The 25,409-nt window shown below is 31.1% G+C and overlaps 1 protein-coding gene across 34 annotated transcripts in view; it reads left to right on the top strand.

Annotated features, from left to right (window-relative positions):
• The window catches only part of LOC111054303 (tropomyosin), a 134,217-nt gene that overhangs the window by 85,505 nt on the left and 23,303 nt on the right, over window positions 1-25,409 (top strand). For 9 of the 34 annotated variants that reach the window (XM_039435660.1, XM_039435657.1, XM_022341299.2 and 6 more), the window contains 4 exons: window positions 4,919-4,989; window positions 9,820-9,895; window positions 10,635-10,697; window positions 15,314-15,383. In XM_039435660.1, the coding sequence (XP_039291594.1) occupies window positions 4,919-4,989; window positions 9,820-9,895; window positions 10,635-10,697; window positions 15,314-15,383 (280 nt within the window). Of the gene's footprint in view, window positions 1-4,918; window positions 4,990-6,538; window positions 6,610-9,819; window positions 9,896-10,634; window positions 10,698-12,083; window positions 12,147-15,313; window positions 15,384-19,610; window positions 19,694-25,409 lie in introns of those variants that run through there. The other 25 variants (XM_039435652.1, XM_039435656.1, XM_039435654.1 and 22 more) reach the window with 9 other exon arrangements.

A 25,409-nucleotide genomic window follows, 5' to 3' on the forward strand; every position in this document is an offset into this window, starting at 1 on the left:
TGGTTAGTTTAATTTATAAGGAATACTAATAAATGTGCTATACTGTGTTATATTTGAAGAATATAATGTTTATATATTATATAAACATTTTTTATATATAATAATTTAAAGTAAATCCTACTAGGATATCGTATGTTCAACTCCTATAGATTAAATCTCACCTTTCATATTATAATTGTTCCATTGAGGCAGAGAAAAAATTATCAATCTATTATATCAATTCTATTTTGACAATTACAAATCATAATTATAATAAATTAATATAATATGATTGGTAGAAGACAACAGGCATTGCCCAAAACTGTCTTCTCCCAAATTTTTACAAATAAATGTTTCAAAAAAGAATAAGGTTAAGATTACACTTTCACTTTAAAAAGTCCAATTTCCACTCCAAAACTAATGACTAAACTAAAAATTTTGAATTTTGATATTTAAAAACTGATTAAAAACAAAAATATTTCACTCAAATCTCTATAAATTGGAAATTTTCGAGTAATTTTGCAAAATGTTGAGCCAGAAAAGAAACAACTTCACTATGACTATGATTACACAGCTGTATTTTGAACGTTTAGTTAAATGTTATCTAAATTAAATTTGGAAGAGAAATACCTACAGTGAGGTCCACGTCGTAATGGAAGCGGAGAAAGATGGGAAAATAGCGTTGCCGATCCTCAGTCTTGTCAATGCCTTCTATGGAGGGTAGCTGATACAGGTTTATTGATGTAATATTAACTATTCATTCTCGTTCAAAATAATCGATAATTTTTTAAGCAAGAAATTATATTTTTCAATTATTTAATAATGAATTTTCCTAATTAATATGAAATATTTTATTAATTAATTATTAATCCTACATTGTTAAAAGACGAACAGAACAAAGCGAGAAAGAGATAGCGCTATCCGTCTTGTTGAATGATAGACAAGGATAGCAATACAATTGCTAATCAAACACTGCCATTTTAACGTGGACCTCACACTAGTACAAGGTTTTCTTATTAAGTCTATAGTAAGTTATATTCAGTTTAAACTGTCAGTATTTCATATAAATAATACCATTGGTGACAGAATAGTAGGCCTATACACTTCAAATTGTCAAAATTTCTTATTAATAGAATGGATATTCATTCAACTAGGATACATTTAATATTGTAGTACCTTAAGTTGTTTACACACTTATTTATTTATTTATTTTTATTTTTATTTATTGTATTAAATACTATAATCATAATACAATTATGACATTGGAGGAAAAACTAGGCTAAGCCTGTACTATTTCTCTCCAGAAATTTTGATAAAATGTTAATGTTGTCCAAAAGATAAGGTTATATAATCACACATTGCTTCGTCACTTGATTTTCGGTCCAGAAATAATGATTTAAAATTTTGAATTTTGAAGGTTGATTTTATACTCTAAATGAATCACAGAATGTATCACAATAAATTAAAAACTTTACAAATATTGCACTTATTTAAAAAAAATTGAATACAAAATCAAAAACCTACTCACTTAGGTGAAATACGTCTTCGGAAGACGTAGCCGTCCTATATTCCAGTATTGAAAGCTACGTGTGAACGGGACAGATTCGTAGCTTGAATCTAACATAGGGAGATAGGACAGTTACGTCTCCCGGACACGTATTTCAGCGTAGCGTTGCTGAGTGTGTGTAAATTTATATCTAAACCTTTTAGAATATCATGATATGAAAAAGGATCAATTTTGAACCACAAATTTTCTGGCAGTGACAACAATCAACTACAAAGAAGAAATAAATTGACATCAGGTAAATGATCAACAATAAACGCAGTAGTTTAAAAATTTGTTCCAATTTAGGATTTATAGAAATTATGAAAAATATAACATGGATAAGAAGTGTACATTAAGAGCCATATTCAGCCAGGATTTTTTAGCCAACACTTTGGTTGTCTGTAGTGAGATATAATTCAAACTGTCGCCATTTCTTAGCGCTTCCCAAACAATAATAATAATAATACTGAGGGTGATGCCCACATAAGCTCTTAGGCTTGTGCGTGGATAATGAGTGAGAGGGATGATGATGAGAGATGACGACTACTTTTTGGGTAGTCGGGACCGACTTCTCCACAAATGCTAAAATCTGAATTGAATCGGACGATAGCTGGTTGCTACGCAACAAAAGTGTGCTTGGTTAAGAATTTTCTCGAGAATGATTCTTCAATTATATATTTTGAATAATAGCCTATTGTATAATAGATATCGGCACGAAGATTTCTTGTTTAAAAGGATTTCTTCTACGCTGAACTGAAAAATAATAACATTAGTTCTGATATAGTGAGGTCCACGTTATAATGGCAGTGGAGAAATATAGGAGAACAACTTTGCCGAACCTCTGTCTTGTCAATGCCTTCTTTAGACACTAACTGATACAGGTTTATTGATGTAATATTAATTGTTTATTCTCGTTTAAAATAATCAATTTTATTCTATTAAGCAAGAAATTATTTTTTTAATAATTCCATAATGAATTTTCATAATTATGATGAAATATTTTGTTAATTGAATATTAATTCTACATTGCTGAAAGACGATCTGGCAACCGAGCAAAGCGAGAAAGAGATAGCGCTATCCGCTTTGTTGAATGATAGACAAGGATAGCAAAAGCAACACCATTGCTAATCAAGCACTGCCATTATAACCTGGACCTCACTATAGAAGTGTACACATGTGCAGTCTACCTATGTGTGATTTATGGATTTGACCTATCAGAATCAAAGGTATTCTCTAGCTAAATATTTTTTGTCTTTAGAAAGTGAAGTGCATCTTTCTGAAGTGTGGATGCGCATCAACCAATATTGCTAAAAATGTTTAAATTGTGGTAGTGTTCTTCATTTTATATTCAATTTCTTACTCCATTTAATTCACTTTCTTCAGAGGAAATTCTGATTTCATCATAACATTTATGTATTACTTCATGAAAAACATTAATGAGATGAAAAAAAATTATGAAACTCCTTGCTTACATAAATCTTTTTTCTCAAGAGAAAATATGTTAAGTTATTCTATGATTTAGTATGTAGTGTGCTATAAAGATCTGTGAAATATAATTAACTGTATTTTTAAATTTGTAAAATTCATTGTATAACAATACAATAGTATTCACTAGAGCAAAATTATCATATTTTCTTATTATATGACTACAGTAAATAATTTACTATACAATTATTGTATTCTCATAGATTGTTATTATAAGAACAAATATGTATTATATCGTGTGGCATTACTGTATATTATTTGGTAAAATTGTATTAAGTTAGTATATTGAATTATTACTACTACTACTTAGCAAAATTATCATATTTTCTTATTATATGACTGGTAAATTATATTTTTATAGATTGTTATTGTAGAGACAAATATGTATTGTATCGTGAACCATTGTATTATTTGCTAAAATTGTATTAAGTTAGTGTAATGAATTATTACTACTATGGTGGCACATTGTATCCCATGTAAACATTGTATGATGAATGTAGGCCTATAACAATGCATAAGAAACATGATTAATAGTCAAATTAAAAAGAGGAGATCCAAGTTTTTTTTTTATTTTTAGTTTCATAAGTTTCATTTAATTTAATTTATTAGTGTTCACACACTGACATGGGTGAACACTCTCATAAAAACCAATGGTATTATAATAGTTGTGACGATATTTTGACAATTTTTGTGTGAAACATTTTTTTTGCTGTTTGTAGTTTTTTTTCACTCTAACAATCTTGTTTTATTTCTCTAACACTAAAATTATTCTTATATTCTTGTTTTTTCCAGCTAATCGTGTATTTTTGTATTTGATAACTTTGGCATTATTTGTTTTCACTGGTTCTATATCCTGTTAACAGGAGTGTCTGTCTGTTTTGTGTTATTATAACATGCTAATTTATAATTATTATTAAACTAGAATCCTTATATTTTTGAACAAATGCGATTTTTAATTTATTCCCATCTCTAGACTATGCTAATGTATTGAATAATTACTTTTTTGAAGAGAGAAATATGTTTTATGAAAACTTTAGAAATATTCAGTTTATGAATTATAATCATGAGAAGAAACACAAATAAAATGATAGAATATTATATGAATAGGGGCTTCAATACTGTTTGTTCTTAGCCTATATGATAAAATGTGCATCTGGTAGTTTATAAATTCTATTCTGAAGAGAAAAATTGGCAAATATGAGGGATAAAAGAATGTTGATAAGAACTAAGAGAAAATATGATGAAATCAAGAGCTATAGTGAGTTTCACTTCAATCTGACAGCATTCCTTGTAATGGTTCCTTGTAACGCTTTTCATTGATCCTATACTGACAATTTATAGTGAAGCTGACTACAGCAACTTATTTCCAATCGATTTCTGCTCTTCTGGACAGAGAACGAATATAATTGATTCTTTTGGCAGAGTTCACATATTTCCATGTCATCACTCCCTTAAGAAACATTTAATTGGTATTAATTTCCTGCCTGACTGGGCAGTTCATTGGAAAACACTATTCTGGGTAGTATTTATTTATTGGATAGAGCAAACAATAAAATAGTTGGAAAAGAAAAACCAGGCTATTGCCCAAAACATCTTCAATAATTTCCAATTTTTCTCTCAAAATGTTCAAATGTTATGTAGGTTTTGTCAATTTCAATTGCTTCAAGATATTTTCATAATTCCATTTTAAATAATGATAAAAATAATAATCCAAATTGTATTTGTGGAAATTCTTAATCTCTGTGCAAAGATGCTTTGAAATTTGAAACATATTTCTTGTTTTTCATCAATGTTGTTGAACTAGAGTATTTTTGAAGCCTATTTCAAATATATCAGTGACAATTCACAGTGTGTGTTCCTAGATGTTTTGAAATCAAAAAAATGTTTTTTGTTTCTAATCTTGGTTAGGTCGCCCGTAAATTGGCCATGGTTGAGGCTGACCTTGAAAGAGCAGAAGAACGTGCTGAGTCAGGAGAATCGTAAGCGTTTTTTTGAAAAAAATGTCTGACGTTTGCAAAAATCAAGTTTGTTCTTTGTTGTGCATTTTTCTGTTTGAAATCTTCAAGCCTGCTTGCTGGAATGTTTGTGTTAGTGAGATTTACTTTAAAGTATCAGCATTAAGGCCCGGTTGCACAAAAGCCGATTAAATTTTAATCGTGGTTAATTTCACGATAACCAAAAAGATAAGGCTTTTCTGAAAAGACAGCTTCTCTGATTGGTTCTCTTGGAATTAATCACTATTGAAACTTAACCGGCTTTTGTGCAACCGGCAATAAATTTTATATAAATAATACCAACGCTTTCCATTCAACCAATGGATGTCTCTGGCATTTTGTGTCTTTTTTTGTAATGCCAGCATTCCTCATAAATATATGGCCAGCTCTTACCATTCATCCAATGCTGACCGTTTAAGGTGGATCTCATTACTAATTTTAGTGTATCTGATTCTCATTATCATATTTCCATTTATATTTTTTTGTGTATTTTTTCTAAACTCAACTTGATTTTAATCCACTTTTTCTGTTCTGCAACTTTGAAGCAATTTTTATTTCTGCCTGATGGAATGATATATTTTGTTTGTGTCTTTTTTTTCTTCCTTGTTTGCTCATCTAATTTGTTTGTTTTTGTTGTATCATCTAATCCACACTTTCTTCAAATTTTATCCACTTTTTGTGAACTGTGTTCTCATCTTTTTACAAGTGTTCTTCATTTGTAATTTTTTTACACTGTGTATGATCTTTACAAACTTGAATCAACTGAAAAGCCGAGCATGTTATTTTTGTTGTTGTTTTTCTTCTTCCTATCCTCCATCCTCTTCTCCTTTATCTTCCTCATTATTAATTTTTCTGTTTTCCATATCTTCAACATTTTCTGCTCCTTCCTCTTTTTATTCTTCGTCGTCACTCTTTTCTTCTTCCTCTTCTCCTTTTCTCCTCTTCTCTTCCTTTTCTCTTCTTCTTCTCCTTCCTTTGCTTATCCTTCGGCGATACTTTCTTCTTCTTCTTCTTCTTCTTCTTTTTCTTCTTCTTCTTCTTCTTCTTTTTTCCCTCCTCCTCCACCAACTCCTCCTCCTCCTCCTCCTCCTCCTCCTCCACTTCATCTTCCTCCTTCTTTTTTCTTCTACTTCTTCTTATTCTTCTTCGTTACTTTATTATTTTCTCTTTCTCTTCTTCTCTTTTTCCCGTCTTCCTCATCATTATCACGTATTCATATTTAAATCATATTTATTTACCTCTCTTACCTTTTATCTTATCCACATGAATATCTATCCCATTTACCTCCACTTCACCTCTTCACTCTCCACCTATTTCTGTGTTTGTTCACTAATTATATTTTTTAGTTTTTTACTTGTTTGTGTATGTATTTGAGTATTTGCAACATTCTCACCGCATGGCTTGTTTGATTTTGTCTGTTCTATTCGCTTCTACAACTGTGTGGCGCACTTTGATTGACACATTCACTCTCTATCTCTCGCACTCACTCACTGTCTCTCTCGGAAAAATTGGAAATTGTCGGAAAACGCATCAGGTCGCGAGAAAATTGATTATGATGGAACAGGATTTGGAAAGAGCTGAAGAGAGAGCAGAGCAAAGTGATTCGTAAGTGAATTGAAAATAATAATTTCAACAATTGAAGGAGAAAAATTAAGAAAAATGTTTAAAATCTAAATCATTATAAATGGATATAAATATAGAAGTAATCATTTCTCATCTTATTGAATAAAAAGACTAAGAAATTTTCAAAACCCACAGATTTTAATAAATGTAGAAAGACCGGTTTTGGTTGTTACACCAGTGTCAACCTCTGATGAACTAAAACTAAATACAAGAGCAGCAGAATTATTATACTAGTAGGCGAGTACCGCTATTGGTCAACGACATAAACGCCTGCCAGACACTTAGCTAGACACTTGGCTTAGCTAGACACTCCACCCACTTAGCGGTGCAAATAATATAATTCAACTTTTTTATCTCTTTTCTGTATAGGGCTACTTGTAATATAAATATAAAGAAAATAAATATCTCAGTACCCTTTTTTGAAATATTACCCTTTTCTCGTGGTGATAAAATATTTCAAAAAAAGGGTACTGAGATTTTTATTTTCTTTAGAATTTAATATAATTCAAGTATAGAATTATTATTATTATTGAGTATATATAGAATTTAATTAAGTGGGAGGAGAGTGTCTAGCTAGGCCAATGGCTGGCGTTCGTGTCCTTGGACCAATAGCGGTACTCGCCTACTAGTATAAATTCTGCTGCTCTTATATTAAGTTTTAGTTTATCAGAGATTGACAATGGTGTAACAACCGAACCCGGTCTTTCCACTTTTAATAAAATATGTGGCTCTTGACAATTTGTCAGTATTCTAATTAATATGAATAATTACCACAATATCAACTTCTCAACTACAAAAAAAAATCATCTTATTCCGGCGATATTTTCTGTTAGTTGCTTTGAAGTGTTAACTTCGATAAACCTTTTTCTAATGAATGGACAGGGAGAGAATACTATTGGTTCTTACCAAGAGAATACATGGTATTCTGGGTACATTGGTTCTTACCAATCTAACATATTATATCAACACAAAACATATAAAATATGGAGTCTGGCAATGTGTGTACGATTATAATATTTTCCAAGTTTTGACTTGATACTATACAGTGGATTGTTTGAATTAATCCCCTATATTAACATCCTAAATGCTAAATCGTTTGTGATTATTTTGAGTTGAAAAAGTATGTGTTTGAAAATGCTGAAGAATCATAACCTCTTTTGGACTATAGTCTGTCCAAACTGTCATGAGCCCTGAAAGATTAAGCCGACTCTCGCTTCCCCACGCGCAGGCACTCACGCCCGGCCTACCTGCGCCATTGATATTCTATGTGCATACTACCAGAAACACAACGTAGTGCCAGAGAAAACTTCTTTAATATTTTTTTACTTCTGCTATATTTGTATTCTGTGATACTACGTAGTATACAGGTAGACAGACCGTCCCTTTACTCACACACACAAAAGGAGACTGCGCTTGTGTGTGTGAGTAGTAGGAGGGTCGGCCTAATCCTTCAGAGCTCATGCCTATTTGGACAAAGTATAATATGCAATAAAAATTCGGGAATCGGATAGTGAGGGCTATTCGCCTGTTTTTCTTTTTCAAATCATTTTATGATTAAGTTGTTTTGTCATTGTTGAATAAATAAATAAGATCTGATTGTATTCTCTTTCTGAGTTCAGCAACTGGTGTTAACAGTTTGTCATTCCATTAAAAAAAGCTTGACTTTCTGCTTTACAATTACTACTTTCCAATATCATATTTCAATAGGGTTACTTGTATGTTTAATGATAAAAAATCACCAATACCTTTGTTTTGTTTTTCTTTGACACGACTCTAGTTTCGAGTACTTGTGCCATTTTGTAGTGTCGAAATCACTCTAAAACAAGGGTAAAAATATAACAATGGTACTTGTGATTTTCTATAATTAATTACTACTTGATTGCATTGCATGCTCCAATTCTTTAATACAATGTTGTGTATTATAGTACTACAGTATTTTGTGTTTATTTTTCAATAATTATTCTATCAAGCATGAATATATTTCTTTAGTACTGTATTGAGATGCTATTTTCATAATAATTGTTCAATCAAAATTGAGATTATTTTCCATTATATATCTATTTATGTAGTTTATTTGTAGTTTTTGAAAGTCAATACAGTTCTTTTAAAGTCAATACTAGAATACTAGTTGCTTAATTTCTATTATCAACTATAAAATCTACAATTTATTAAAGGTTATTTATTTTTATGTTGGAAATCATATTCTAGAAGTGAAAGATATTGAAACTGTAATACGGTATCTGTTTATTTTATAATATAGTGAAGGATAATAATTGCATATTCTCTATTATTTTCATTTCTTCAATTTTTTTGAGAATTAATGTAATTCTGGAAGAATCAACTATAGTCCGGTTATAAGGTTTATTATACAGGAATGAATTCTGGATCAACTGAACGTTTCGGGCAATCAGTCATTCATTTTCAAAAAATACATGAAAATGTCAAAACTAACAATAATTCTGGAATACTTTTTTGAACAACTTGAATAAAACAATTTGACTTCTAGCTCTGGAGCTTCCTAGAGGGTACCTCAAAAAATGAAGCTCCAGGGTTAAGAAAGTCAAATTTTGTTGATTTAAGTTGTCTAATACCCCAGGAATCAATTCAGTTGGTCCGGAATTCATTCCCGAAACGTTCATTTTTAGTACCGGGTGACTGGACTACTACAGGCATTTTTTCATAACTGTTTCAATCTCTGATTGAAATTAACAGTTCTCATGTTATTTTTCTAAGATAATAAAAGTTGTCATTACCATAGAGAAACAATAGCATAAGTAGATATCCCATGGTAAAGGGCGTTTATGTCGTAACTTTTACTGTTAACTCAAGCTGATAGTTCACGTAATTCTTTTCTGTGAAGCTTTATGACGCTGGTAGTCTCTCATATTGTCCGTTCATACACTCTTACCTGGTCAAAACAATAAAATTCTACAATAATCGACAGTAATCGGCTTGAGATAACAGTAAAAATTGCGACATTAACGCCCTATACCATGGGATATCTACTTACGCTATTGTTTCTCTATGTCATTACTGAGTGCGTTATTGTAATGGATCTAGTATTGGGGAAGAAAATTTGTTGAATTGAGAAAAATTCACTTTCACTTCTCAGTTAGCCGTAAGTAAGTTTCAGAAATGTTGTGTTTGAATTCAGATTGTTGCTGAGATGTTGTTCTGTTTGTAATTTTGCAGGAAGATTGTTGAGCTTGAGGAGGAACTCAGAGTGGTCGGTAATAACTTGAAATCGCTTGAGGTCTCAGAAGAAAAGGTAAATTATCCGATCTTGTAGCTTTCATCATTTATTAAAAATACTGTACTTGAAAGTACTGTACTTGAATACTGTACTATGTAACGAACGTAATTATTTCAATAATTTAAAAAATATTAAGATCGAGATTTTCTCATGCAAGCCTACGTGCAAGGTGCTATATTGATACACATGTGCTTGCATGAGAGCGTCTTAACGATCTTACATACATCTTCTACTAGATTATAATGTTATTAAAAATTATGGTTGGGAGAGATAAAGCAAACGTACCCTATATATATTTCTCTCTCGAATTTCACTTGATGATCAGATTCCTTCCTTCATGCATGTAGACTTTCAAGTGATAAATGAAATCATAACCTCATTCTTTATTCGAAACTTTTATTCATCAAAATTTGGGAGAAAGACAGTTTTGGTCTTTGCCTGTTGTCTTCTCCCAATTATAATAGTATATTGTAATAATGATTTGTGATTGTCAATGGAATAAATAAATACATATCGAAATCCACGAGAAGCGTATGACGTACGACTTCAGCAGTTAATCACGGTTAAGTTTGATAGAATTACATTCAACCGGACCACGGAATTATTTTCATGTATTTTAAAATGATTCGAATTAAATATCAACCAGTATGTTGGGGTTGGAGCCAATGAATATGGTCAAAAAATTGTTGCTTTGTGGTGCTTTTATTAATAATTATACAATATTCTTGAAATAAACTTGAAAATCACTCTCTAGGCAAACCAACGTGAAGAAGAGTACAAGAACCAGATTAAGACTCTCACCACCAGGCTGAAGGAGGTAGATTGGAATAATTTCCAAATTTTTGGAAAAAATGTTTTTGGAAACTGTTGTGCCACTCGAGCATGATGTGAAACTCGTGCTTCATATATCAGTGTTGACCATGCTTGTCATAACATGTTTGATTTTCCTATCCATCCCACTAATTTACTACAATATATCCCTCTATTGAAAAGTAGATTATGTGTCATGAAGTGTATGCGCAGTAGCAATATTTCTATTGTGAGATTCTCATAAATTTGTCAGCATTCGTTAAATAGGAAGCAATGTTCATTTACGCATCCTTTAATTTGAAGGTAGGTTATATCAGTTCTAAGAACATTCAGATGGGTACTGTTTTTCAATTTCTATCCAAAGCCCTTTCAAAACTCAGCTTGATAAAATAACTAGTTAGGGCTATTTATTTTTCATTTATAAAATAACATCATAGTACACTTATTTTCAAAAGTTTTCAATGTAAAATGACAGATTAATAACTACTAGTTTCATAGTTTTACATCATCTTCAGGTTTTAAAAATAAATTTCAAATAAATGTTTTACTAGTTGGTGTTATTAATCTACTTTACTTACTTTAGGGTTATGAAAAGTTATAAAGTATAAAATAAGCTTTAAACATACAACCAAAGAGTACAGTTGATAATAATTGTTTGTTTTGAGGTTGAAAATAATAACGGCGTAACGCGTAAGGCCCCAAATATACAAGCGTAATAGAAGCGCGGATTTTTTTCTGCTTGTTTACTGTGTTTGTGTTTTTATTAATCATCCGTTTTGTTTCTTTTCTTTTTTCTTCTCTCATGGGGAAAACTATTCGAGCGTATTACATGTGCCTCATAAGAGTTCATGCATTTGGAAGACGAGCGGAATAAATTCTGCGCGTCTATTACGTTTGTATAGTTGGAGCCTAAAATCGAGTCAGAGACTTATTCAGTATGCGAGACTGCTTTGGCATAAGTTGAAATTTAGATTTATTCTTCCAAAAAATACATTTCTATTACAGTATATAACTGAAAATAATGGAAAATGTTGTTTTAAACAAGTTGTGTCAAACAAGGGTAGCATTTCTCCATTTAACCTATGCTGACTCAAATGAATCTAACAAAAGTATGTACAATGAAATATGCACCACACATTTATAATGGCATAAGATGATTCTAATTTTTCAATTTGTATTTACAATAACAATTATTTTTACTGTATAAATATAACAACAATGTTTTCTCCTGCGATATTTTTAATTTTGTTGTGTGTGGTTCTCTATAATAATTTTGTTAATCGAACGTGTTTCTTGACTAATTTTGTGTTGTGTTTGTGTTCTCATTAACCATCCGTTTTCTTTCTTTTATTTTTTCTCTATCTCTCACGCACACTTCTTGTGAAACGAAAAGGCGACCCAGAGAGAAGAAACATTCGAAGAACAGGTTAAATCGCTAGGAGAACAATTCAAACAGGTAAATACCGAAAGAAAACTATTCAAAAACTTGAAAAATTATTTCTCAATCATTGAAATTTGTAAAAATCAGCCATTGTGAGATGCTCTTCAAACTGTCAGAATCGTTCTTATGAAGAGCATTGATTCAATCTTATGAGGAATGCTGACAGTGATTCTCACTATATTATGATACAAGTATCTGTTGTGAGTTTCACTTAGCTTTACTTAAGTTTGAAACTAAGTTTTACTTCAGTTTAAAACTAAGTTTTAATCATGTTTGAAACTAAGTTTCACTGTGAACATTTCTCATCAATAACAACATTGCTTCTCATGCAAACAATGCTGATGTAGGTGAATTTTAAGGCTGTGCAGAGGCTAAAAAAGAACTTTCTTCTGGTGATATTTTTAAAAGTTTTTCCATTTGTATACTATCAAGCTATCAAAATGAAAAAGTTTTCTCAGGAAAATACTTTTTTCCGATCATTACTTTTTGAGATATGAGCGCCTAAAGTTGAAATTTTTGGGATAGAACATTTCAAGATCAGTCAGAGATAAATTCATGAGCTTTAGAGGATACCTTTCTTCATGGAATTATTTATCTAATAAAACATTTTTTTTTTTTTCTGAAAATATCAATTTTTGAGAAAGTTATTCAATTTACCGAAAATAACTCAACTAAAAGTTATTTTTGGTAAATTGAATAACTTTCTCAAAAATTGATATTTTCAGAAATGTTTTGTTTTACTAGATCAACAATACCATGAAGAATCTATCATCTAAATCTCATGAATTTATCTCTTACCGAACTTGAAATGTTCTGTCCCAAAAATTTAAACTTTAGGCGCTCATATCTCAAAAAGTAATAATCGGAAAAAAATGTTTTCCTGAGAAACCTTTTTCATTTTGATAGCTTGATGGTATACAAATCGAAAAAAATTGAAAAATATCACCAGTAGAAAGTTTATTTTTTAGTCTTTGCCCAGCCAGCTGAACCTTTTGAATAGTAGAGAAAATTTTTTCAATAATATAATTATCGTACTATCTTACTTCACTTATGCCTGATACATTTGCTCTTCACTTTAATTGTCAGCTTTTTTTGTAAATAATTACACCAGTGTTTGGTGCTTCACATTCAACCAATACTGGTGTAAAAAAATGAGGTTCAATTATTATAAATTAATTGTAAATTAGATGACATCATAGGAAAGAGAGAAGCATGGATGGTGTTTTTTGCTTTTTCAAACGTTTCTATTAAAATGGAGATAATTTTTGCATGATTCCCTCTACTTTTGCCAGTGTAAATAATGATTTTTAACTTGAATGATAGAGAAAAGATAGCATAAGAAGATATCCCATGATATAGAGCATTTATGTCGTAAATTTCAATGTCAACTCAAGCCGATAGTCCAAGTAGTTATTTTTCGTGAAGCTATGTGACGCTGTTAGTCTCTCATTAGTGTCGTTCTTGCACTCTCAGTCGGTCAAAACAGTAATAATAGACATTAGTCGACAGTAATCGGCTTGAGATTAAAAATCAGCTTGAAGATTGGAACATAAACGACCTATACGATGTATATCTTCTTATACTATCTATTCTCTATGCTTGAATACATCTTCTAGTATTTCTACACGTTCCATTTTTCATCAAGTCTCATGATAAAGTATTATTTACACCATCCAATAAATTAATAAAGGAGGTGATAATGGAACAAAATCCTATTGAATAAGTAGTAAGTTTCCGTGGTTTGATAATTTGAGTATAATGTTTTTTCCTAATAAATAACCTTTAAATTAAACATTTTGATTACATTATAGTAAGATTTGCTGCAAACAGTTGGCATTCTTCATAAACAACATTAATGCAATGTTGAATGTAACCAAGCAATGCTGACTGTTTGATGTGAACCTCTCCATAGACTTGGATGCTTGCTATACAATAAATAGTATAGCTTTTCAAATTGATTTTATAATTTTGATCAAACTCTTCATTTCATGAAAAACTCTTCACTCATCAAACTCTCCATGTGACTTGATGAAAATTTACACCCAGTTGCACAAACGTCTGTTAACTTTCAATCCTGATTAAATGCCATGAGAACCTATCACAGAAGCCTTCTTTAAAAAAAAAAACTCCGATTGGTTCTCTTAGAATTTAATCATATTATTAAAATTTAATAGGCTGTTGTGCAACCGGGCCTTTGACTGTTTTATCCTTTTTTTCAAACGAATATTGTTTTGTTAGTTGAGCATATAATATTTGCATGGTTAGACCGTCTAAATTATTTGTAATTAGTCTGTTTGTAGTAAAAATAGTTTATAAGTACCAAAAATTGAAATAAATTATAAAAATTATTTATTGTTACAATCCCTATCTATGTATTAAAACAGTGTTGATATGAAATCTGATTGAAGTATTTACCATATGTTTAACTTGAACCTCTGTTGTCGAAATAGCAGTTCTATAGATGTATAACTGTTTCTCTGGAAACGTATTTATTCAGGGCTACTAAATGTTTCATTTATGAAATAATACCACAGTATCATTTTGAAAACTTTCATATACAATTAAAAACACAAATTAAAAATCAACCAGTTTCAATGAAGTAAGCATCCGAAACTGGTTGTTTTTTAATTTGTTATTTTATATTAAAAGTTTTCAAAACGGTTCCATATTATTATTTCATAAATAATAGAATTGGTTTTATACTGAACTTATATAATTATATTGTAGCTCTGGTAGAGAAGTGCAAGGTAGATAGATAGAAATGCCCTCAAGTTAGTGATTAAAGGACTTGCGCTTAGCAGCCTGACGAACAAAAGCCGTGAGGCCCATTGACAGCTAGAATTTATATGTATTCAGTTTAGATGGGACCTTTCAGTAAGGGAAAGCCTAAAAAAGGCATACGAATAGTTAATAGCGCTGTCATAAAGTTTGTATTTTCACACTTAATGGTTTTTAATCAACAGTTTTGAATAAATTGTCATTGATTTAATTTTGAAGAAACAGTCTATTAATTGAGTTACACTCGTAGATTTTTGAATTCAAGTTTCAAACTTGTTCATTACTTTGCTATTTCAAAACTAGAATATTTTCATATTTTTCAATTCTCTAGAGCGATATCATTGGAAGTATAAATTGTCTAATGCATTTGTTTGTTCTCTGTTTCATTTTTATCACTTAAAAAGGCTGAAGCCCGCGCTGAATTCGCTGAAAGATCAGTGCAGAAGTTGCAGAAGGAGGTTGACAGACTCGAGGGTAAGTGCCGTCAATTATTCATTCCAAAAACTATTATTTCTAGTCTAATTACACGATTAATTTTGAAAATTTACAGTAATATCAATTATCAAATTCTTTCTTCAAAACTAGTGTAACTTGAGAGGAGCTTTTCGATGGATTCCGCCCAGTCGGGCAGAAAAAGAATACCATTGGTTCTAATGAGAATGTTCACACATCGACAGAGGATGTTCGAAATCAGAGCTGGAGGATTTGATTTAGAAATAAATTCTGAAAAAATGTTGACAAATTAAAACAATTCAAATTTGAGGCTGAAATATAAAATATTCATAACATAAACATATCCTATTCTTGGACAATTTGGGAAATTGTATCCAAATTTGAATAAAAATTTATCCACTTTTTTATCCATATTTGGGAAAGCAACAGTCTTGGGCTTTAAGCCTGTTGTTCCTTTCACAATCATTCATAGTTGAGAATTATATTATATGTATCAATGTATAAATGAATGAGAATTAATAGACCAGATCGGGTGAATTTGAAATACAGAGTGGCGCAAGGGAACAGGAAATTTTGAATGATACAATTCGCAGTACTGTAGGCTACTGTAGAGTCGATAGTTCACATTTTTTGCACAATAGATATGAATGCATTGTTATTTAGTAATTATGAATTATTGGACTGCTATGGTACGTGCATTTTACAAAAATGGTGATATAACTGCCCCAAAGAGAATATTTTGACAGCATCAGCATCATTCATTGACGTTATTAACGTACCGTATCGCTGTTGGGATATCAAAGGCTAAGTGCACTATTCACGTCCTACAACATTCTTCTTCTTCTTCTTCTTCTAATTCTTCTTCTTCTTCTTCTTTTACTTCTTCTTTTCCTTCTTCTTCTTCTTCTTCTTCTTCTTCTTCTTCTTCTTATTCTTCTCCTCATTCCTCTCATTCTTCTTCTTCGTTACATTCTTTTTCTTCTTCTCCCTAACAATCCATGAACTGAAGTAGAACATTTAAAACAAAATCACTGTCATTCCCCAAGATTTACTACACTGTCATTCCAGAGTTTCCATAACAGACTGTGAACGCCGAATGTAGTACATCTTTCCTATGTCATCTTGAAAAGTGAAAATAAAAGGCACTTTGGACATTTTGATTTTAGGTACATAAATGGCATGACAAATACATGACATTCCATTGATAATGGACTAGTTCCAAGGATTTATTCGTGGAAATTACGTTTCAGAATCTCCCGTTTTTCTGCTCCACTCTAAATTTTGGGGAAAAAGTTCGAGAATCTAAAAAATACAAATTTAGGGCGCTATATATTAAAATATTCATTTAAAACTCCCTCTAAATTCAATCCCTCATAGCAATCAATTATAAAATTGCCACTACAGGTCTAAATTGCAACCAAATCGAGTGTTGCAAAAGAATGAGGTTATACTGTTGAAAAGGTTTCATGGTTACACAGACGATATGGCTTCCAAATTTGCTGACTAAAACCCAAAATAATGTACAAAAAAGTGAAAACGCAGAGCAGTCCAACGACAGAAAAATATTTAGCTCTTGAGCGGGGGAAAAAGCATTATATTGATAATCCTCAAAAGAACAACAGAAACACAAGTTCAAAAAGTGGTTCATTTTTCTATCAAATTTCTGTCGATGTGTCAACACTCCCATAAGAACCAAAGGTATTTATTTTCAGTCTGGCTATGCAGGATTCATTAGGAAGATTCGTCTAGCAGTACCCTTTAGATTAAATTTTGAAATTTCTCAAAATCTGACAATAGTTACATTCATATTTTCTGCTATAATATTATTTACAGTAGTTATTTGAAACAGTAATCATGTATTGTGTAGTACGTACAGCATTAAATTATTACTTACATATAGTATGATATTACATTATACTGGAGAACAGTATTAAAGGATCTGTACTGTAGTTATAATGGTTAATGTAATGGTACTGTAATTCAAGACTAATTTACAACTGTACTTCATTATTCTATATAACTGTGATGCAGTATTAAATGCTACTCCAACTTACTAAGTGTCGGTTGCACAAAAGCCGGTTAAATTTTAATCGTGATTAATTCCACTAGAACCAATCAGAGAAGCCGTCTCTCTGATTGGTTCTCGTGATATTAATCACGGTTAAAATTTAACCGGCTTTTGTGCAACCGGGCCTATGACAAGCTTTAGTGAGATTCACTTCAAACTGTCATCATCCCTTATAAATAGCATTGATGCCTCCCATTCAAACAATGCTGACAGTTTGAAGTGATCTCACTAAAGTATTTTCAAATAATAAAGTTTATCTTCCCTTATATTTATATTTTTCCTTGTTCTACACCCCCCCCCCGCCTCATTCCATCAATTCTAATTTTTTTTCTTGATATGGTGTTTAAATATTGGTTGTTGACGTCCCCCTTCCACCAACCTTTTCACAAACCCTACTTTTTAATGAATTTCTGAAAAAGAATACAATTTATCTTATGCCAATATTAATACATTTTCATTGTGGCAATGTGTGAAAACTTTCATAAGTTAGATATACATTCTTTTGAAAATGTATGTATTCAGGGCTACTTATTTTTTTATCTATAAAATAACACTATAGTACCTTTTTTAGTTTTTTTATGTAAAATAACAAAGAATCCCTTGTTATTCACATTAAAAACTTGAAAAAGGGGTACTATAATGTTATTTTATAAATAGAATACGTTTCATTACATTAGATGGCGTATTCACATATTGGCAGACTGCCACAGTGTGAATACTTCCATAACAACCAATAGTATTCTTTCTCGTGTAAATTCATTGGAAAGCTAGGCTTGAGATAATGATAGACAGTGTCCTTCCTGAATAATACTACAAAAGACTAGCATATGAGTTACCCTACACCCTGGAATAGTTTTAGACTTATAAAAACAACTATACTCATTATTTAAGTATTTCAAGGGCAAAATACTACTAGAACTATGTGACTTAGTGTTTAGTTTTAAGGTTGAAAGAAAAAGCTCTGCTTTCCAATGAATTTCATTGGCTCTTATGAGAGTGTTCACATGGAAGTGTGTGAACACTCCCGTAAGAAGGATGGGTTTCTTTCTCTGTCCAAAAAATGGAGTAGCATTGGTTTGTATGGAAGTGCTCACGCATTGGCTGTCTGTCAATGTAGGAACACTTGCATAAGATTTAATGGTATTCTATTTTTGTCCAGTTGAGCAGAAATACATTGGATAGCAGGGTCTAAGCAAGAACTTATGAATGAAGTTTCAAGTGATTGTGATTGAAAAGCAGATGAGGGATTTTAATCGAATTAGTCGAATATCTGTAGTGAGATTAACTTTAAACTGTCAGCATTTCTCATAAAAACATCGAAGCTTTCTAATTCAATTAGTACTGACAGTTTGAAGTTAATCTCACTATATCAACTTATGGAACACTGTTCGAAAGGCAAACTTTTCATCATTTTTTAGTCAATTTTCATTTTGCATCATAATAAGCTTAATACAGCGTTGCGTTGATGCTAGTCGTTGTTTGTAGTCTGTTTTTAGTATAACCTAATATCATTTTGCAAATTTTAATTTCTTTTTAATTTAAATGTGTGTGTGTGAGAGTGTGTTTATTGTTATTGTTGTTCTCACCTAAAATGTTATCCCTCTCTCCTTTTTTTTATAATTCTGAGCATATTTTTGGATCTATTTTTTATATATTTATTTGTGTTGAACAGATGATACTTTCGGTTATATCAAAATTCGTCTCAATACTGTTGTTAGATTCACATCAAATATTGTAAACCCCTAATTAATGCTTCTCATTGTTGACAGTTGAAATCTCATTATATTTTTCATATCCATTTTATTATCCTCAATAAGAGCTGATTATTAATTCTTTATTCAGTGCTCAATCCAAATTATGCTGTAAATAATTTTTCTGATTATTTCCTTTTCCATTATTTATCTATTTATTTACATCACACATTCCTCAAAGTATTTGATAATAATTATAAATTATCATACCTTAATTATCCACATTATGTCATAGACAATTTTCCCTCTTGTAAAATAATTCCCAATTATTTTATTATCAATTTTATCCAAATATTTTTTTTTATTTCCTCCCATTTATTTCTTTGTATTGTTTTGTTTCATTTTATGATTTTGTTAACTTTTTGTTTGTGTTCTGTGTGTTTTTTAATTAACTGCACGTGCATGTTTTTTGTTTTTCCTCTTTTGCAGATGAAATGTCTTTGGAAAAAGAAAAGAACAAACTCCTGCAAGAAGAAATGGAGGCCACCCTTCATGATATTCAGAACATGTAATGATTTAATTTTTATTTTATTATTTATTTTATGTTATTTCATCATCAAGGAACACATTTCATCCCACCTGACCAAAACATATTCCAACATGAGATTCGAAATAGCATGGTGAATAGGTAGAAGGTTGAATATCCATCAGACAGACAGACAATATATATTTATTTTTAAAAAAATGCAATTTACAAAGTAAAAATCTTATGTACTCTTTTTCAATATAAAACAACAACAAAGAATAAAAACAACCTTATGAATACGCTAAGCCAAATAAATCTTTAGAAAATGGTCTTTATGGGCAAAAAATGCCTGTGCGCAAACCACAGTTGCATATTACAAGTTTTACAGAGAGAAAGGAAACACTAATTTTGATGCATTCAGAATCTTCAGTTGCCAATATGACTTCATACTGTATGGCAGTATGGCCCCATTTGAGCTCTCAACGTATTCACTAATAGAATAATTTAAAATAATGAAATAACCAATTGAATTAATTTCCTTCTCAGTTATAAATGATATTTACTTGAAACTATCAGCGTTTCTCAAGAATGAATAACTAAAATGAATAATGATGTTGAAAGTGGATCTTACTAAAGCAAAAGAAATTCTCTATTTGAAAAAATCTAAGAAGTAAAATGTTTTTCTATTTTAATTCTTATAAATGTTTGGATGGTTGAATTCACCGCGTATTATCTTTTAGATATTACTATCTCTATCAGATTTCTTTTAGTTTATTTCAGTCTATTTATTATTTGAAAGAATGTTACCATAGGAGGATTCAACTCATATGCTTAATTTGAGATTCGTTATACCTGCACATGAATCAAGAACACATAGTGCCAGTTGTACAAAAGCCGGTTGAATTTTAATCGTGATTAATTTCACAATTCGATTTCGAATTTTTGTCGAAAAAGCCTTCTCTGATTGGCTCTCGTGGAATTAATCACGATTAAAATCTAACCGGCTTTTGTGCAACTGAGCCTATAGTCGTATATAGTTAGATTCACGTCGATTGGCAATTCATTCTGAACTAAATCATCAAATTTAGATTTTCTTTCTACTGTCAGCATTCTTTATGAAAATAACATCAATATACCATTCAACCAATGCTGACTGGCTTCTTTTTGAAGGAAATTTGATTTTTTGGGGGCCTTCTTTATTTGTAAGATACAGGCCCGGTCGCACAAAAGCCAGTTAAATTTTAATCGTGATTAATTCCACGTGAACCAATCAGAGAAGCCCTCTTTCCAAAAAAGCCTTCTCTGATTTGTTCTCGTGGAATTAATCACGATTAAAATTCAACTGTAGAGTTTAACGATAATCTACGATTACATGAATCGCATTTATTTAACTATGTGATTTTAGTAGGGTTTGAACGAACATCTAATGTTATCTCAGTTTAAATCGATGAGCTGTTCGTTTCTACCTGGAATGAAACGCATTATAGTAAATGCAACCATACCAATGCAACTTATAATCGTAGATTTGCGTTGAACGTAAGTAGGGCTTAGTATTAATCCCATAAGAGTACATGATATGTACAGACTTATGCGCCACGAACACGCGCATTTCGCATTTCATCAGCTGAAGTTCGGCTTATTATATAAGTATTCATTTGCTCATACTGTACTAGTAGTTCTGTGAACAGTAGACCTCACACAGTATTCTCATCCACAAGTACCTGATTGAAACTATAGACCTTATGGAAATACATCAGCAATAGACTGGCTTCTCCACACATCTGTGTAATCACTTGTCAGCTGATTTATGATAAATAATTCTATATGTAGTCTGATTTTTACTCTAACATTGGCGTATGAAGGAGGCTCCTTTTCCCTTTTATATTATCCTTGAAATGCAAAATTTCCAAAAACCTTGTATATACGTCGACGCGCAATTAAAAAAGGAACATACCTGTCAAATTTCATGAAAATCTATTACCGCGTTTCGCCGTAAATGCGCAACATATAAACATTTAAACATTAAGAGAAATGCCAAACCGTCGACTTGAATCTTAGACCTCACTTCGCTCGTTCAAATAGGCCTATGTAGGAATTTGTGGTTCCATATCTTCTTAAAATGTATGAATTCAGGGCTACTTTCTTTTTTATTTATAAAATAGAATTATGGTACCCTTTGAAATTAATAAAATAATATATTAAAATACAAATTATAACTACTAGTTATTAAAAAAGTCATTTTATTACCTGACGATGGTGTGAACACTGAAACTAGTAGTTATAATTTGTATTTTAATCTATTATTTTATTAATTTCAAAGGGTACCATAATATTCTATTTTATAAATGTATTTGTAGATATAATAAGTATGGTATCAGCTGATGGAAAGAATTGCGCGTGTTCGTGGCGCATAGTCTGTAAGCTCCTTTAGATCCCGAAATGGAAACAATTATAATGCTATACCGCCAGCACAAATCACTGAACAGCTGATGAGTCGCCGATTCAACCTTCTATCTATCTACCTTGTTATATGACCTATTTTCCTATCCTGCCCCCATTCACTATCAGTGCAAGCTACTTGCAGTAGTATAACTTCACACTTTGAAGCTTCATGTAACATAATTTTTAAAAGTTGATACAAAGAGATTGCACATATTGCTTACATCTTGAAAGGTGCAGGTACACCCACACAAGCGTAGTCAATTATCATATTGGTAATAAAAATGCAAACTAATGGAAATATTTTATCAGCTTGCACAAATAGGCTTACCGTTTGCAGTCAATTGTCTAACACAAGAACTTCAAAGTATTGCACTAATTGACACACTTTCTGTAGTAAAATTCACGCCAACTATCAAAATGTATGGAAAACTTAAGCTTACTCTGTAGTCGATTTTTTATCATAAAAACATGAAATATATTTATTTATTATTAAAATTAAATTGTTCTTATTCTTGTAACATAATAAAGTGATGTTATGATTCATAAGGCATTGGACAAGAGGCTAACCTCAAAAGCAGTTTAAAGTTCCCAATCAATTAAATCTAAAAATCAACAGTTCAGTCCGTAGTTGGAATCTGAATACTATTATTCTGCCAAAAGAATGAAATTGAAAATTTCAAGCCGAGCAATATCCCATTAAAGAAAATACTAATAACACATCATGTTATGGATAAAATAACAGCTGATGAACAAATTGGTGAACTGTAACAACACAAAATGGCCGTTTTGCAATGCATCACGGGATCGTGTCACGACCTATATTATAGACCTTGTTTCAAACCAACAATGTAAGGTTATAAAGTCAGAAATAACCTATCAAAATACAACAAATGGATTGTTATCAACAGTAGGTACTATTTAGAGGTTAGAGGTTGGCACAACTGACAAGGACCGCAAGCATTTGTTGAAACAATTCTGATAGCTTGCAGTGAATCTCATAATACATACACTGTAGAACTTACATATTGTTGTCAGTATATTAGTACTAATAAATTCATAACTAATTCAAGATACACACTTATTAAGTGATAATAAAGGTGACAGGCAGCTTTTTAACAATTTCATAACACTAAATTATTATTGGAAACTATTTTGAGTTTCACTTTGAACGGTTGGTATTGCTTGATGTTAATAAGGAATGCTAAGGCCCGGTTGCACAACAGCCGGTTGAATTTTAACCGTGATTAATTCCACGAGAATCAATCAGAGAAGGCGTTTATTGAAAAGACGGCTTCACTGATTGGTTCTCGTGGAATTGATCCCGGTTAAAATTTAACAGGCTGTTGTGCAACCGGCACTTACAGTACAAAGTGAATCTCACTAGATAAAGATTATTAAAAAAAATGTGACCCAGTAAGAATATTGAAAGATTTGTACAGAAAATTATATCTCTGTAGTTTTTGTTTTGTTATCTTGCTTTTGCCTTGAATTTTAATAGAAACACTGCAAAGACAAACATAAACAGAAAAAATAAAAATGAATAGAATTACTTGCTTTGTTTAATATGCATTAATAAATAAATCAAATTAGCTTTTCCAATATTGTGTTGCACAAATTTGGTTTTTGCAATCCTGTAACATAAATAACATTATATACAAAAAATGTAGCCTATAGTTTGTAAATATAAATCTAGTGGCCATTTAATACTTTTAGCTGTTCATTGTTTAAAATAATAATAGCTATCCACATTGTTTTATGATGGCGGTTGGGCATATTATAATTATTACAAAAGCTGGAAAATACTTTTGTTGCATAATTCATTTGTTACATTTGCATTTAGTATGATGATATTACTATGTTTAATACTAGAGTGTTTAAACTGTCAGCATTCCATATACATAACATTTGTACTTCTCATTGAACCAATGCTGCCAGTATGAAGTTGATATTACTATTCAATCAGGCTGATACACTGCTCACTGTTCATCTATCGAATAAAATTGTAACAAAATTGTTAAATCTAGAATTGAATTCTATGCAGGTTTTCCTGTGAATCACTTAGGTTTTTTAAATTATTTTATATGTGATGCTACTCAAATAAACTATTTTTTTACTTGTTATTTATTCCTTTATTTCTTTATACTTTCACCAAGGTTCTATTATGAATAATACAATATCGGGGGACCGAGATTCGCTCTAGAGTGTAAAAGCATAGACCATTTGTAACGAAAGATTGAATTCCGGCCTTTAGTTCATATTATTTATTCATCTTCTCAGTCGTACAATTATTTTTACAGTTATATGAGGAGGCACCACTACAGGCTTATAATCAAAATTGTCCCTTTTCAAATTTATACTACAGTCCAAATCAAAATCTAGGTTAAGCTACTATCACTCATCAAAATAACAATTTATTCACACTTCAAAAACAAACACATCAATATTACAAATAGATATACTATGAATTCGATTTAGAATGATATACTATGTTTGCTACAATATTTGTTAATATACTATGTACTATTCTACACTAACAGCATCTAGTTACTATTTTGGACTTTCTGAAGTAAACATATTTTCTTAAAAAAGAGAAATAAACAAAAATTAGTTTTTCTTGCTGAATTTTTCTTCTCGTGAGATCAGCTGAGAAATAACCCTCACATGCACTCGCTCACTCACTTCCATTACGGTATCGACAGACGACAAAATTTCCAGCTGTTTTTCCAAGGACGTATTTATCCTTTTAATGTCCTTCAGCGAGTTATCCCAGGGTTAAAATCTAGTGCAATCGAATTTTCATATCATGAACCTACTTTGTTCCAAATTTCGTGAGAATCATTTGAGCCGTTTTCGAGATCCGGTCAAATACAGATATAAATATAAACATAAAAACATATAAACAGAAATTGCTCGTTTAATAGTGTAGGAAATTAAATTATTCATTTATAGATTGATAGATAAAATATCATTCTCAACTATGAATGATTGGGAAAGGAAACAGGCTTAATGCCCAAAACTGTTCCTTTCCCAAATTTGGATAGAAAATTTCAATATCATCATTTGAAATATGATTTTAATGATTATTGATGGTTTTTTGTATGGTGTGATTGGCCTTTCCATAGTAAGACTCGCATCAAACTGTCATTTATCCTGTATTTATAACACTAAGATTTCCCAATCAACTCATACCGACAGTCTATAGTGAATCTTCCAATTGTTTTCTTTGTGACGATTTTTATCACTAGTTTATTTTGCATGCTGTTTCTGCTTGGCTTGACTTTTAACACATTTCTCCTTCACATATCCATTCTTTATCCTCA

Source organism: Nilaparvata lugens, chromosome 9, assembly GCF_014356525.2.
Source record: "Nilaparvata lugens isolate BPH chromosome 9, ASM1435652v1, whole genome shotgun sequence".
NCBI classification, from domain to species: domain Eukaryota; kingdom Metazoa; phylum Arthropoda; class Insecta; order Hemiptera; family Delphacidae; genus Nilaparvata; species Nilaparvata lugens.